The sequence below is a fragment of the Anolis sagrei genome, chromosome 3 (genome assembly GCF_037176765.1).
Source record: "Anolis sagrei isolate rAnoSag1 chromosome 3, rAnoSag1.mat, whole genome shotgun sequence".
Classification (NCBI taxonomy): Eukaryota; Metazoa; Chordata; class Lepidosauria; order Squamata; family Dactyloidae; genus Anolis; species Anolis sagrei.
In genome coordinates, this window is record NC_090023.1 from 53,166,060 (window position 1) to 53,180,707 (window position 14,648).

At 39.6% G+C, this 14,648-nt stretch overlaps 1 protein-coding gene across 1 annotated transcript; it reads right to left on the minus strand.

Annotated features, from left to right (window-relative positions):
* Positions 1-590: 590 nt before the first annotated feature.
* Positions 591-10,435, minus strand: TIMMDC1 (translocase of inner mitochondrial membrane domain containing 1). The gene is made up of 7 exons (XM_060770565.2): positions 10,281-10,435; positions 7,989-8,154; positions 6,681-6,769; positions 5,613-5,680; positions 4,186-4,264; positions 2,004-2,114; positions 591-1,120 (listed from the first exon to the last, which is right to left on the minus strand). Exons 1-7 carry the CDS (start codon positions 10,409-10,411, stop codon positions 997-999), a joined length of 768 nt encoding a protein of 255 aa, XP_060626548.2. The 5' UTR covers positions 10,412-10,435; the 3' UTR covers positions 591-996.
* Between the last annotated feature and the right edge of the window lie 4,213 nt (positions 10,436-14,648).

Consider the following 14,648-nt stretch of genomic DNA (forward strand, 5'->3'; position numbering starts at 1 on the left):
CCATAAGATTTTAGTCTTGCAGTGGTTCATAAAGGGAAAGGCATTTAGATAGGTAAACTGGGCTGGGGCTGTTTAGGGCTTTATAGGCCAAGACCAGCACTTTGAATTGTGCCTGGTAGCAAACTGGCAGCCAGTGGAGCTGATGCAGCATGGGAGTTATGTGCTTCCTGTATGCTGCTCCAGTTATCAACCTGGCTGCCTCTCATTGGACTATTTGAGGCTTCCGAGCAGTCTTCAAAGGCAACCCCACATAGAGCACATTGCAGTAGTCTATCGTGGATGTAACAAGAGTATGGACTGCAGTGAACATTAAAGCTTTCACACAACTCCCAAGAGTCTTTATGCTTAGACTTTCTTGAATATCTGAGATGCACTACTTCTCTAGATAAAAAAAAAATCATGTTTTAAAAAGTTTTTTTTAATAGTCTATATGCAATACACATTCAGAAAAAAGAATAACACACATCTGCATAGGCTGACTACTTACCATATTTAAATAAAGGTTCCATAAAGCTTGGATTTCTCTGGACAGTGTTTACTCAGACAGTGCAATATATCTTATAGGGAAAAATATTCCAGGTAACAGATACTTATAAGTTATATTACTTTATTGACTTTGGTCTGAAATACCAAATAATTATTTTTACAGTATTTTATTCATTCAGGATATTGCTCACTGATCCACAGAACTAGTTCTGATAACATCTTCCATTCTCACAACTCATCCTGTCGAAGAATATTTTGTCCTTATCTGTGTCCCTTACTTCATTTTGCATGTCCACAAAAACGTCTCTCCTGTCCAGCAAAAAATCAGGCATTTATCTCACAAAACGAATTTCTAAGTTTGCTAGTTTTGCTCTTTCTGCTGAGTCTTTTGTTGTTGTTGTTGTTGTTCTGGGTGACAACATGTAAGAAATATCTTAGTGCACATTCCTTTGACATAATTTGATGGAATTCAATGTTCAGCACTAAGACAATTTGTGGTCCATTCATGATTCAGGATTTGGGGGGGAAATTTTGTAATCCTTGCATCTTTCCAGTACTCTCATCCCCACTTCCTTCTTGAAAGGCAATATCCATTTCTCCTGAAATGTTGTCAGTGAATTTAAGGCTGGTCTCCCTAAAGCAATAAAAAGGATTGAAATTTTTGAGAACACAACAAAAAAGTAAACTTAAATTTCAAGCTCCCTATATGGCTTAGCAGAGGGTGAAAACAACCCTGTAACATATAACTGGAAATTTACAATCAGTCTCAGAAGGAGTTTTTTCCTTCATAGAATACTCAAAATGAAGCTCACTCTTTGTTTAGACAGTCTACTGTTCTTATCAGCAATATAGCACTTAAGAGATGTAGCTATGCAGGAATCAAGGCTATCAATAAGCCATTTATGTATTTTTGCAATAGCATATTCATCTGCAAATACTCTACTGCCTATAATACTCATCTGCAATCTGAATGGACAAACTGAAAATAGCAGTATCTTTTTTTAACCAGACATTCAAAGACTGATGTATTTGAAAAGTTTAGGTCAGGGAACTACTAATAAACTCATTGAAAACGCAGTGCTGGATAAAAGTTTTACGAATACCATAGACACACACACAATATTACACTTTATTTATTCCCTGACAGCATATCCCAGAGGGATTCAGGGCGGCTCATAAAGCACTCAAAGGTGCAAACACGCAAGATACAAAAAGTGCTAAGACAATACCACAAAAGCAATAACAACCAACAAAAACATCACAACCCACCCCCCAGGTGGTCAAGATCAGTAAAATGGAACAATAGCTGCAGGTATAAAACAACTGTAATCAATATCATGGGCCATTACAAAGATATGCTAGTTTGAAACAAAATAATTCAGAGCATAGCACCACTTCATTAGAGAATACAGTAACAATTAGGGGGAGATCAAGATATACCTTTCTTTGTGTAGATAAATCCATAATAGTTCAATGCCAGAGGTAACAAAATGTACGTAACTGCACCAGTTCCTTACCATTCTGCCAGCTTCTGTTCATATAGCTCCCTTTGTTTCTGTTTTCTTTTCTCAAGCAAGGATTCGCCAGTAAGATTTTGTGCTGCCATCAATAATCCTCCTGCTGGGACGCTGTTGGAAGACGCCACAGGAACACTTAAAAGTGTCAACCATTATGACAGTCACACAACACCTCACTATTCCTTGCATCTTCTTCCTCTCCCCCAATCCATTTTCCTTTTTTTTTAAAAAAAAGTTGCAAAATAGAACTCATTTCCATACTACAAACCAGTGATTTTCAAACTCTGGTCCTCCAGATGTTTTGGACCTCAGCTCCCTTAATTCTTGGCCTTTGGACAAGCTGCAGGATCCTCTGAGACTTGAAATCCAAAACACCCAGAATACCAAAGTTTGGGAACCACTACTCTAAACCAAATACTCATCATTCAATATACTTTACAACTATCAGAGCTGTACCAAGAACAAAGTGTCCTGATCTGGAAATGGTAATCTGTTGACATATCATCCTTAGTATGACAAGGTTGTTTAGACACATAAACCCAGTAAAAGTGTGTGGTGTGTGTGGGGGGGGGGGGGGGGGGAACGAGGATGGTCCCTGTAGTTTCCATTTCATGAAGTCTTGTGCTCCAAAACCCTTGCGTTTAATATCTGAATCTCACTGGCTTCAGAAAACTCTCTTTAAGAGAGTTCACATTGTTTAGAGCCAGTGGTTCCCTATAAAGAAAGCTTCCCATGCTATTTCAAAGTGCTTTGGGAGCAGGAGAATGAGGAAGCTGATAGTAACAATGGTAGCCAATGTGGCAATATACTGTAAGCCAGATTTGATTCCCTGATGAATATAACCACTGTTAACATGTAACAAGTAACTTGAAAGCACATGTAGTTTGTTGGTTTGAGTGCTGGATTAGGAGACTAGGGAAAAAGGGTTGAAACCCCCAATCTGCCATGAAAACCGATTGGGCGACTTTGGGCCAGTTATAAACTCTCAGCCTAAGAAGTCATCTCTCCCTCCCTCTCCCTCTCTATATATAAATAATTTAGACATGAGATACTTACGTGGTGCATCTACACATAAGTATCTTATGTCCATGTTCTTGAATATGGGCATAACATATATGATGCATATCCTCCCGAATTAAACACACTATTATTTCAGATTGGACCTGACCATAATAATAAATAATAATAACCTTATTTTTATACTCCGCCTCCATCTCCCTGAAGGGACTCAGGCGGCTTACATGGGGACAAAGGTAATTATTCCTTCCCACGGACATTAGACTAGCTCCATCATTAATGGTATTCCGCAAGAAAGTGAAAACCTGGTTGTTTGAGCAGGCGTTCAAATAGTCAGTGCAATGAATGTAATGAACATAGGAATGGAACAATGGATAACGGATCTGGATCATGTTTTTAGTGATGAGACGCTAGTGAATGGCTATTGGTGTTAATTGTATATTGTTGTTAATTGTATACTTTTCTATAATATGTTACGATGTTAACTGTTTTTTATACTGTGTGATGGTAGCATTGAATCTTTGCTGTTCTTGTTGTTAACCGCTGTGAGTCGCCTAAGGGCTGAGAACAGCGGTATACAAATAAAGTAAATAAATAAATAAAAAATAAATAAATATTCCAATTTTTCACAGTGCATTGCCATAAATGGCAAACTTCCTCTGAATAAATTTCCTCAAGCAAATCCTGTAACAGGATTTTAATACATTCAAGATTATTTAGAGGCACAACAAAACAACAACACCAAAATGAAATATCAGCTTGGCACCAACACCGTGCTAGACTGATCAGCTGACCACTGAAATCGTGGTTTTGGAACGAGGCTTTTGGCTAGCAGGCACAACGGCACTTTGGACATTGAATTGGACCATATTATGATTCTGCCTATTCAGAGAGAGAAAGGTAAATCTATTCAAGAAGTAAATATTAATGTGAAAAGAAGAAAAACTAAGAAGGTGGAAGGGAGAAATAGTTATCATCAATGAAAAAAGAAAAAAAATAGGATTGTGACTAAAGTTGAGAAGAATTTACAGTATTCTGTAAAATGCTGCTGAGTTTCAAACATTAGCATAGGCTTAGCTCTGAAAACAATCACATCTACGTAGTTAAACATGGTGATTCTCCTTCCTGGAACATCTTTGCATGTGTGGACATGTGAGTAACTCACCCCAACAACGCCCCCAAAATGCTTCCGCCAAGCAAACCTCTCAAACCCAAATTCAGTCTGAACAAGCCTCCTGTACAAGCTAAAAACAAAACAAAACCAACATCAGAACATAAAAGGCAGCTTACAAATAAGATCAAGTACAATACAGAAAAATAACTGTTCTCTCATTCATGATTTTGAGGCAAAAGTAAGCAATGAATGCTGGCTAATCATAAACTGTAAGAGATTTTAATAGCGTACAGGAATTGATCTGGTTTACAGATTCTGACAAAGGAAAAATATGCTGTTTTTCCCAGTCTCTTACCAAAGAAAGATTACTTTTCAAAATTCGTACCAAAGATATCAGATATTTGGATTATCCTATTGAAAATTACAATGGTAACTTTTGAAAAGCAAGTCAAAAGAATAACCACCAAAAGCTCCAATTCCGTTGATGAACAAAGTACAAAATACAAGCCCAAATGAATTAAAAGGATATGATAAACCACTGCATTTGCTTTATCACAATGCTGTGCCAGAAAACTGAAGCAGCTTTACCCCAAACCAATCTAGACAGAAAATTGGGAGAATTAACAATTTTTGAAGTATTTTAAAATATAGCTTTTCATTCCTTCAGCCACAAAAATACAAATAAAAATCCGCTTATGTTTCACACCAAGCTTATAAATGGTTTTCCTCAAGATGGAAGTTATTAATAAGCAAAATCTGCCAGTCAAAGCACAGCAGAAAACCTATCTCTCTTTAGTTAGGTTTCCAGTTCTCTGGTTGAGCTATGTGTTTCTGTTTAGAGGTAAATTAATGAAATAAGTGGAGCTTCATGATCCATTAATTTTGTGTGTGTGTGTCAGGAGTGACTTGAGAAACTGCAAATCACTTCTGCTGTGAGAGAATTGTCTGTCTGCAAGGACGCTGCCCAAGGGACGCTTGGATGTTTTACCATCCTGTGAGAGGCTTCTTTCATGTCTCCACATGAGAAGCTGGAGATGACAGATGGGAGCTCACCCTGCTCCCCGGATTTGAACCGCTGACCTTTCGGTCAACAGTCTGCTGGCACAAGAGTTTAACCCACTGCTCCTGTCAATTAAGTTGAAATGAGATTATAGCTTTAATAATTTAGTAATCATCTAATTTCAAAATCCTTTAACAATATTTCACCCAAGAACCAGAAAAATCTGCTCAATGTTAATATTGTGATCATAAGTACACGGTTTGTGAGGTGATTTTATGAAATGAACAGGGTAGTAACAAATATTCCGAATATTTCTTTTAAACAATGATGCATATTACTAAATGATTTACTGTATCTTCTGGTTAACTAGTGACAATAAAGGAAGCCTCTGGCTTTCTGAATCTAATCCTCCTCAATCAAAATCTCTGCATTACTAAAAAAGAGAATGAGAGAAAACTCAAAAGAATTAGAGCCTTACCTCCTGCAATAGCGAAGTGGCTGAGGGCAATTTTGTCACGGTACGCAGTGAGTCCAGTGCTCACTGTGCTGCGGGAGAAGGAGAAAGACAAGCATCAGCAAGGACTCTACTAAATTTCGGGATTTGTTTTATTTCTGAAGACCCAAACGCTGTCCTGTTAAGTCCTGTCTGTTTTCATGTATCAGGACTAAAAAAGATGCTTTAATAATTGTAGATGTTCTGAGAAGTTACTTATTTCACATGAAGTCCGAATTTGTCTCTGACATAGAGGAATTCCGTCTGCCTCTCATACTGCTTTGAACCTGCTGGAATTTCTAAATGTGTCTATCATTAATATGTTATACATTGAGGAGAGCGGTCCCTTCGTCCATGATTATCATATTCACTAACTTGCAAAAGCAGTAATTATAAATATTGATAGTGAGACTGAAACACAGAAAAGCCTTCTTCTGGATCTTTTTAGTCCAAAGAAGAAAAGTAATATCACAATCCTAAATATATTCCTCTAGTAGTCAATTCTTGCTATGTTCAGTGGTGCTTATTCCTATATCAAGATGTAAAGAATTGCATCCTATTACAGTTTGCCTATAGGCATTGAATGTAACCCACTGAAGAAAATATATTGTAGTGATAGCTATTGATCAATGATTCCATATTGAATCTGAAAGTGATTTTGGGTAAATAGCAATCTGTATGTATCTGCCATTTTGGACTTTGCATTCATAAATTATTATGCTTCTTATCCTCTGAATATCCCCATTTTCTGGTCTACTGTCACTGAAGGACTATAAAAGTTCTAAGACAAAAAAGCCAGTTCTCAAAATTCAGTTTCCTTTTTTAAAGGATTGAAAATATTAGGAAATATGCTGGTTTGGAGGACAGAAGCCATGCCTTTGTTCCATCAGAGATGCGGCAGATGGCAGAAGATTCAAAGGCAGTCCTTCTAATCATCTGACAAGTCGCTGCTTATATGAGTAACTATTCTAAAATTATTTCCCACCCTTAATGTATCTCTGGAATTCACACCAACTGTGTTTCTCTTTCATAGTTAATAACAGCCACACATACTTGAATATTGCCACGAATGCCGCAATTCTCCAGCTCCAACGCCAGCCATAACGGATGAAGCCTCTGGTTCCTGCACGATGTGCAGATTGCTGTGAAGAAAAATAGGGAGCAAAATTTATTGGGCTACAACACAATGTTTATGAAGTTCACAGTGCTGTTCTATATGCCCCATATCAAACATTAATGGGGGAAAATCAGGCATATTAGTGCAGTGTTTTGTACTGGGGGAGGGAATCATGAAGGCCTTCATGTATGCTCCTAGAAGTCCTAGGCAGCATAGCTAATAATGGGAACAATGGGCACTGCGGTTCAAATCTCCAGGCAGTCTGCAATTACCACTCCTATCCTAAGTATTTTTATTTATTAACTTTATTTCTACCCCTCCTCTCTCCTCATGGGGACTCAAGGCAGCATAGTATAACATAACACAACCCAATATATTTAAAAGCATGACAAATGAAATACAAAATTTAAAAACAATCAAATTACAATTAAATATTTATGTCACTGATATATGTTAAAGATATAGTCAAGATACAATAAAAAATACTCAATTAAAACTGCATGTAAAACTAAATATTTCCCTACCTCCCGCTAAATATTTCACCTAGAAGCAGAAAATAGCTGTCTTGAACATATCCTTAACATAAGCTTTCATAAAAATTTGTATGCTTCAAAAGCCGTAACAATATGCATACTCTATTTGAGCCTTTACTGACAGAAAGTGGATTAGAACAATTATGTCAGCTTAAGTGTTACCATGACTAGAAAAATGGTTCGTACATACACTCACACTTGTTTTTATCATTAACTGATCGTTCAGCTATTGACTCAGAACTGAGTAATAATAGCAATAATAATTTATTTCTTACCTGCCTCTCTTAGTGGCTTGAGGCGGGTCACAGCAGTCAAAACAGACAAACATCAACCAGTGGTTCTCAACCTGTGGGTCTCCAGGTGTTTTGGCCTACAACTCCCAGAAATGTCAGCTAGTTTACCAGCTGTTAAGATTTCTGGGAGCTGAAGGCCAAAACATCTGGGGACCCACAGGTTGAGACCACTTCCGGTAAAAAAAAAAAACCCCAAAAACAAAACATGACCTCAAACAACAGGAAATCTGTGATGACTGACCTGTTAATATTTTTTTTACAGTTAACTAAATTGAGACCACAAAGAATAGTTCACTGCAAAAGAAAATGCTTCATGGAAACCCAAACTGAAAACTGTCACTTAACAATAAAGGGTGGGGGGGTGGTTCTACAGAACATTGTCAATGTGTGCTCTACCGTGAGAGATATTGGTCCATACCACGGCATCCAGACGATTATGGAAAACTTCTCCTTCACTCTGCTCAATATACCGCTTCTTGGCATAAACAAAACCAGGTATACCTCCATAGAACAAGCCAACAATGCCACCTGTAAACGTTGCTTTCATTATATTATAAGTTTCTTCTGGGTATCGATTATGATCACTGCAAAAGAAAATGCCTCATGAAAATCCAAACTATCCAGCCTAGAGTTCCAGCCATTAAATGATGTGACATTTCCTATAGCAGATTATTATGAAAGTTACGTACTTAAGTGTTAAGCCTGCAAAACCCAGTAAGTTTTTGGTGACCGGATAGCCATTCTGGTCAATGTTGCTTAAGGAGAGTATAAGTTTCAAAATAATTGAGATGACAATAATAATTTCATCATAGGTGGGAAGTCCACTTAAGATGGGAAGTTAACTCAATCCGGTTGGGGAGGGGAGCTACAGGCTCTACCTGGCTGCTCAACACGGTACCTCACTGGGAGCTTCAGCGAGGTGCTCCTGCCACCATGCTGGCCCACCAGAAGTCCCCAACTGATATAAAAGAAAACTGGCTAAAAATGTTCCACAGGTCACTGCAAAAGTTTTATCATGCTGATAAAACTAAACCACATGTACAAAAATACATCAAAAAACTGTTGGAACTATCATGAAGGGAGCTTTTACCATTTCTGGTGGACCTGTAGGGAAGCTCAGAAATATTGGAAAGGGATCCATGAAAAATGTCAACAAATCTTCAAAAAGAAATTTCCAAGAAAACCGGAATATTACTTATTAGGAATTATTGATGGGGATATAAAATTGGACACGAATGAAGACATTTTATTTATGCACATGACAACTGCCGCTAGAATAAATTATGCGAAATTTTGGAAGCAGATGGAAATACCGGAGAAGGATCAATGGATAAAAAAGATAAAATGAAATTAAAGATATGGACACATTAACTTTTTTATTAAAGAGGAACACAGGAAATCCGGGTAAACAAACAAACTGGGTACAGGTGGATGAATACATAGAAAAGAGAAGCAAAGAATTATAATTGTGAATATCACATAACTATGAATCATAAGAGTGGACAATCAGAAATTAGGAAGATTATATAGACAACAAAATTGAACCCGTGTAGGACTAGAAGGAAGTGACCGGACTTTTATTTTCCCCTCCTCTTTTTTATATATACACCTCTATTTCTTTACTTTCCTACTTTTCTTTAAAACACTATGTTCCACCACTTTACTTGGATACTATATATTTAAGGTAAAGGTAAAGGTAGTCCCCTGACATTAAGTCCAGTCATGTCTGACTCTGGGGTGTGGTGCTCATCTCCATTTCTAAGCCGAAGAGCCAGCGTTGTCCGTAGACACCTCCAAGGTCATGTGGCTGGCATGACTGCATGGAGCACCGTTACCTTCCCGCCGGAGAGGTACCTATTGATCTACTCACATTTTCATGTTTTCGAACTGCTAGGTTGGCAGAAGCTAGGGCTGACAGCGGAAGCTCATGCCACTCCCCGGAATTCGATCAACAAGCTCAGCAGCTCAGTGCTTTAACCCACTGCGCCACCGGTACCGGTAAACCAAATAAATTTTTAAAAAAGATGGGAAGTTAACTTTATATTTATTTTATTTTATGATTCTTGTTTTTGAGGGGAGAGGAAGTGACCAGTGATTATAATAGGTATATAGGTGGGAAAGTAAAGGTAAAAGTTTCCCCTGACATTTGTCATGTCCGACTCTGGTGGGTGGAGCTCATCTCCATTTCTAAGCTGAAGAGCAGGTGTTGTCCATAGATACCTCCAAGGTCATGTGGCCAACATGACTGCATGGAGCACCATTACCTTCCCGCAGACACGGTACCTATTGATTTTCTCACATTTGCATGTTTTTGAACTACTAGGTTGGCAGAACCTGGGCCTAACAGTGGGAGCTCAGCCCACTCCCCAAGTTCGAACCAGCAGGGGGCCATATAGGTGGTAAAAGTCATGTATTATAAGATTACTGACTTTTCAAACCCTATAAGATATTTATAAGTGGTTGAGGGGGAAAAGGAAAGGGCCTGAGACTGTTAGGAATGGTGGGAGTTGGGAGTCCAAAACAACTGGAGGGAAGGCCCAAGTTGGCCCATGCCTCATAAATGTTAAATCCTTCATTCGTCTGCTTTAGATCTGGCCTTCCTTCCTTAACTTCCAGGATTCCATAACAACATTGCGTCACAGAAGGTTCAAGCGGTGTCAAACTGTGTTAATTGCAGAGTGTAGCTGCCCCCTCCCGCCTCTTCACCCACTCGCGGCGGAAGAGCTCCCGGACGCGTCCCCAGCCCGAGTCTTCAGCCCTGGACCCCGAGGCCGGAGAGGGAGAAGACGAGGAAGAGGCGGCCTTCCCACCGGAGAGAGCCCTCAGCCCTGCTTCCCCCATGGCCGAGAAGCCGCCGGAACAGAAGCAAAAAAGCCGTGTGCCCCTCTTCCCGGCGCCGGAAGTGGCTCAAAGTGGCGAGCGCCGCCCTGGCGGCCAAGAGGACGCCTCGCAGACACTGCCTGCGGGGAGCTGCAGAAGGGCTTTTCGTTCAAGACCTCCACTTACATCTGGTTTAAGCAAACTTGGTCCCTCCAGGTGTTTTGGACTCCAACTCCCATAATTCCTAACAGCTGATAGGCTGTTAGGAATTGTGGGAGTTGAAGTCCAAAACACCTGGAGGGTCAAAGTTTTCCCATACCTGTGTTAGAAGATCATCTATTTTAGCCATTGAAACTAGTTGTTAATAGGTCATGTTTCATGCACATGAGAGACATAGTTTTCTCAAGTATGTAGAGATATTCAAGTCAGAATCATAGTTGGAAGAGACCTCATGGGTCATCCAGTCCAACCCCCTGCCAAGAAGCAGGAAAATTAAATTCAAATCACCCCCGACAGATGGCCATCCAGCCTCTGCTTGAAAGCTGCCAAAGAAGGAGCCTCCACCACACTTCAGAGTAAAGAGTTCCACTGCTGAACAGCTCTCACAGTTAGGAAGTTCTTCCTCATGTTCAGATGGAATCTCCTTTCTTGTATTTTGAAGCCATTGCTCCACGTCCTAGTCTCCAGGACTGCTGAAAACAAGCTTGCTCCCTCCTCCCTATGACTTCCTCTCACATATTTATACATGACTATCATGTCTCTTCTCAGCCTTCTCTTCTTCAGGCTAAACATGCCCAGCTCTTTAAACCGCTCCTCATAGGGCTTGTTCTCCAGACCCTTCATCGTTTTAGTTGCCCTCCTCCGGACACATTCCAGCTTGTCAATATCTCTCTTCAATTGTGGTGCCCAGAATGGGACACAATATTCCAGGTGTGGTCTAACCAAGGCTGAAGAGAGGGGTAGCATGACTTCCCTGGATCTAGACACTATGCTCCTATTGATGCAGGCCAAAATCCCATTGGCTTTTTTTGCCGCCGCACCACATTGTTGGCTCATATTTAACTTGTCCACAAGGACCCCAAGATCTTTTTCACACGTACTGCTCTCGAGCCAGGCATCCCCCATTCTGTATCTTTGCATTTCATTTTTTTTCCTGCTTAAGTGGAGTATCTTGCATTTGTCCTGTTGAACTTCATTTTGTTAGTTTTGGCCCATCTCTCTAATCTGTTAAGATCATTTTGAATTCTTAAGATCTAAATCCAAGGATTTCATAACATTGATCTTCATCACACTAGAGAAAAAATCCACTTAAAAACCGGTTTCTGCCTCCTGCAGAATTCTGGGGTTTGTAGTTTGGTCAGATTGTTAAAGCCTCCTCCCTAAACTACAAACCCCAGAATTCTGCAGGAGGCAGCAACTGGATTTAAAGTGGACTCATTCTCTAGTGTGGTGAGGCAGCAAGTGGTGTCAAACAGTATTAATTCCACAGTGTGGAAGAGTGTTTCCCAACCTTTTTTTGACCAGGGACCACTTTGACCAAGGACTACTCTACAACATTACTAAAGGCTTACGAATCAGTTTTTGGTCAACTTTAGATTTGGTTTGGTCATTTGGGGTGCTGATTCAGAAAATTGCATTGGATAGACTGCATTATCTCTAGTTTCCGATACATAATATATGCCATCCAGTAGTCGCCATCTGCTTGCTCACAGATCATTAATACTCTAGAACTGATGTGGTCTATCTTATGCAATTTTCTGAACCAGCACCCCAAGTAACCCCAGGAACAGGCCTAAAAACGAAGATACCAAGATGCCCTTGCTTCCAGGTGCTACATGGAATGGCTTCTCTCAGGGTGATGGAGGAGGAAGAGAAGCAGCAGTCAGGAGGCTTTAGTCGTGCTTTCATGGGTAGTCAGCCTCTCGCCTCCTGACATCCATGTTGCCTTGGCACTATAAGAGGGTTTCGCAAGACCAGTCTCTCTCATTGTAACCGTGTAGTAACAGTGTGGCCGCACACCATATTTTACTTCTTGCGGACCACTGCTGGTCCATGAACCACATATTGGGAACCACTGGTGTAGATGCACCACAAGACGTTATTGAGGTCTTGCAGACTCGGGGCTGTTTTCCCTAAACAAGCATACTCATCCGAAATATTGTCTTTCCTAGTGACATATCTCATAACACTATGTCACACGATTTTTATTCTTTAGTTTTAGATGTCATTTCCTAATTGGTTCTATAATAAAAACATGGAAAAGGTGTATAAAACTTTGTTTTGGTGGGACATCTTGCAGCACATTTTGCTATAGTTTGCTAGAGTTTTTCCATTAACATCTCATCGAGTCTCAACCAAATGAACATAGTTTGTGGCAGCCACAAAAACAAAGTTTCTGAAGTGTAACAACTACTTTCAAAGTATGTATCTCACAATTAAACAGAAAATAACACTTTGAAAACAGGAACAGAAAATGTTTCATATTTTGTTACATAGTATAATTTAACCGCTATACAAGGGTTGTCCAGAAAGTAAGATTACAAGATTTTTTTAAAATACAAAGAATGAATATATTTTAATAAAATTTAGATGGATTGTAGCATGGGCATTACATTATTTTTCCACATAATCACCACTCAGATCAATACATTTTGTCATCCATGGGATGAGTTTTTGATGCCTGTGTCATAGAAGTTTCCCTTCGCCTTTTTCAGCCTCATTGTCATCGGAAAAGTGCTTCCCACCAAGGTGTTCCTTCAATTTAGTGAACAAATCAGAGTCACTGAGATCGGGGCTGTGAGAGGGGTGACTTAAAACATCTGAACCAAATGAAGTCAACAACTCTTGTGTTGCATGAGCGGTGTGCAGACCCACATTGTCATGAAGGAGACAGAGTCCTGCCATCAGCATCCCACAATGTTTTTGTTTTTTTATGGCTCTGTGAAGTTTCTTCATGGTCTCACAATATATTCCATACCCATTTTGTCATTACGTCCTCTCCATAAACTGAAATGATTTTGCGATGAATCAGTGGTTCATGCCCTTAGTATTTAGGTTGTGTTTTACAGCATAAACTTTGCACTTGGAGGGAAGCAGAATGAGGATGCTCATCTCTAGCCTTCACCACAACACCAGTTGATGAGCTACTGGCGACTGACACTAGTCATTCGCTTTCGCAGTGATACCAACTTTTCCTGAGAAAATTCCCTGCAAGAGCTCTGTACCTTGTAATCTTATTTTCCGGATAACCCTCGTACTTTAGTGATCTTGGCTTTTAGGGAGTGCTCAGGCTTGATTAGGGAGTGCTCAGGGTTGATTTGGCCAAGGATACTTTTTTTAAGACTTTACCCACTGGAAAAGACATTTAAGTCTTATGGTTCTTCTATATGCAGGGGTATTCCTCCAACTTCCAGGTTTGCAAGCACAGAGGAAAAACAAAAGTGCAAATCTTTATTTGTAGCCAAAAGTGCCATTGGCAGTAAGAGCGAAGACAGCTGTATGAGTCTACTTGGAAACAAACCCACAATTTTGAATGGGTCATGGTTCTGAGTAAGTGAATATAGGCTTGCAGTATTAATATAATAGAAGCATAGATCGGCCACAACTCAACAGTGTTGCTATTTCAGTATATGGGGGAAATCTGACAGGAGGATTTGCACATTGTCCCTTCAAGATGTTTCTGAGGCTGCTTCAAAGGTACATGGGTAACTTTGCCATTTGTACCTTAACCTAGAAACAGACCAATAAATCACATTATAACTTGTTACACCACAAATCAGGATCTCAAAGAGTCCCTTGCTGAATATTTAATATGGGTGACTAAAAAAATGTCCTTGCAACTCATAAGAAGCTATACTTCACAATATTTCTTCACCAACAGGAGAAGTCTCTAAAAATTAGTATAATGTTGTTTTTTTCTCATTAAAAAAAGAATATAGGACCTGTAAGTAGGCCTTTAAAAAAAAAAGCGGCAACTATCTATGCAGCAAGAATTGCCTTATCTACAAATGTTTCAAGTGTATCAAGTCAGATAAAAGGCTCATGGCTCGCTATCTCATTCTGCCTGCCTTCGCCTTAATAAGGCAGAACATTCAAAGAACATGGTGCTGACTCTCTTTCCTCGCATTTCAAAATCACTAAACATCAAATTGGAATTAGAGCTATAAGATGCCAGTGTAGAAGCAGCTGCAAATTTAGCACAGTAGATGAGGAGCAAAGTTACTTTTGGAGATGATTAGAGCTGTGGATGTCACTGCGG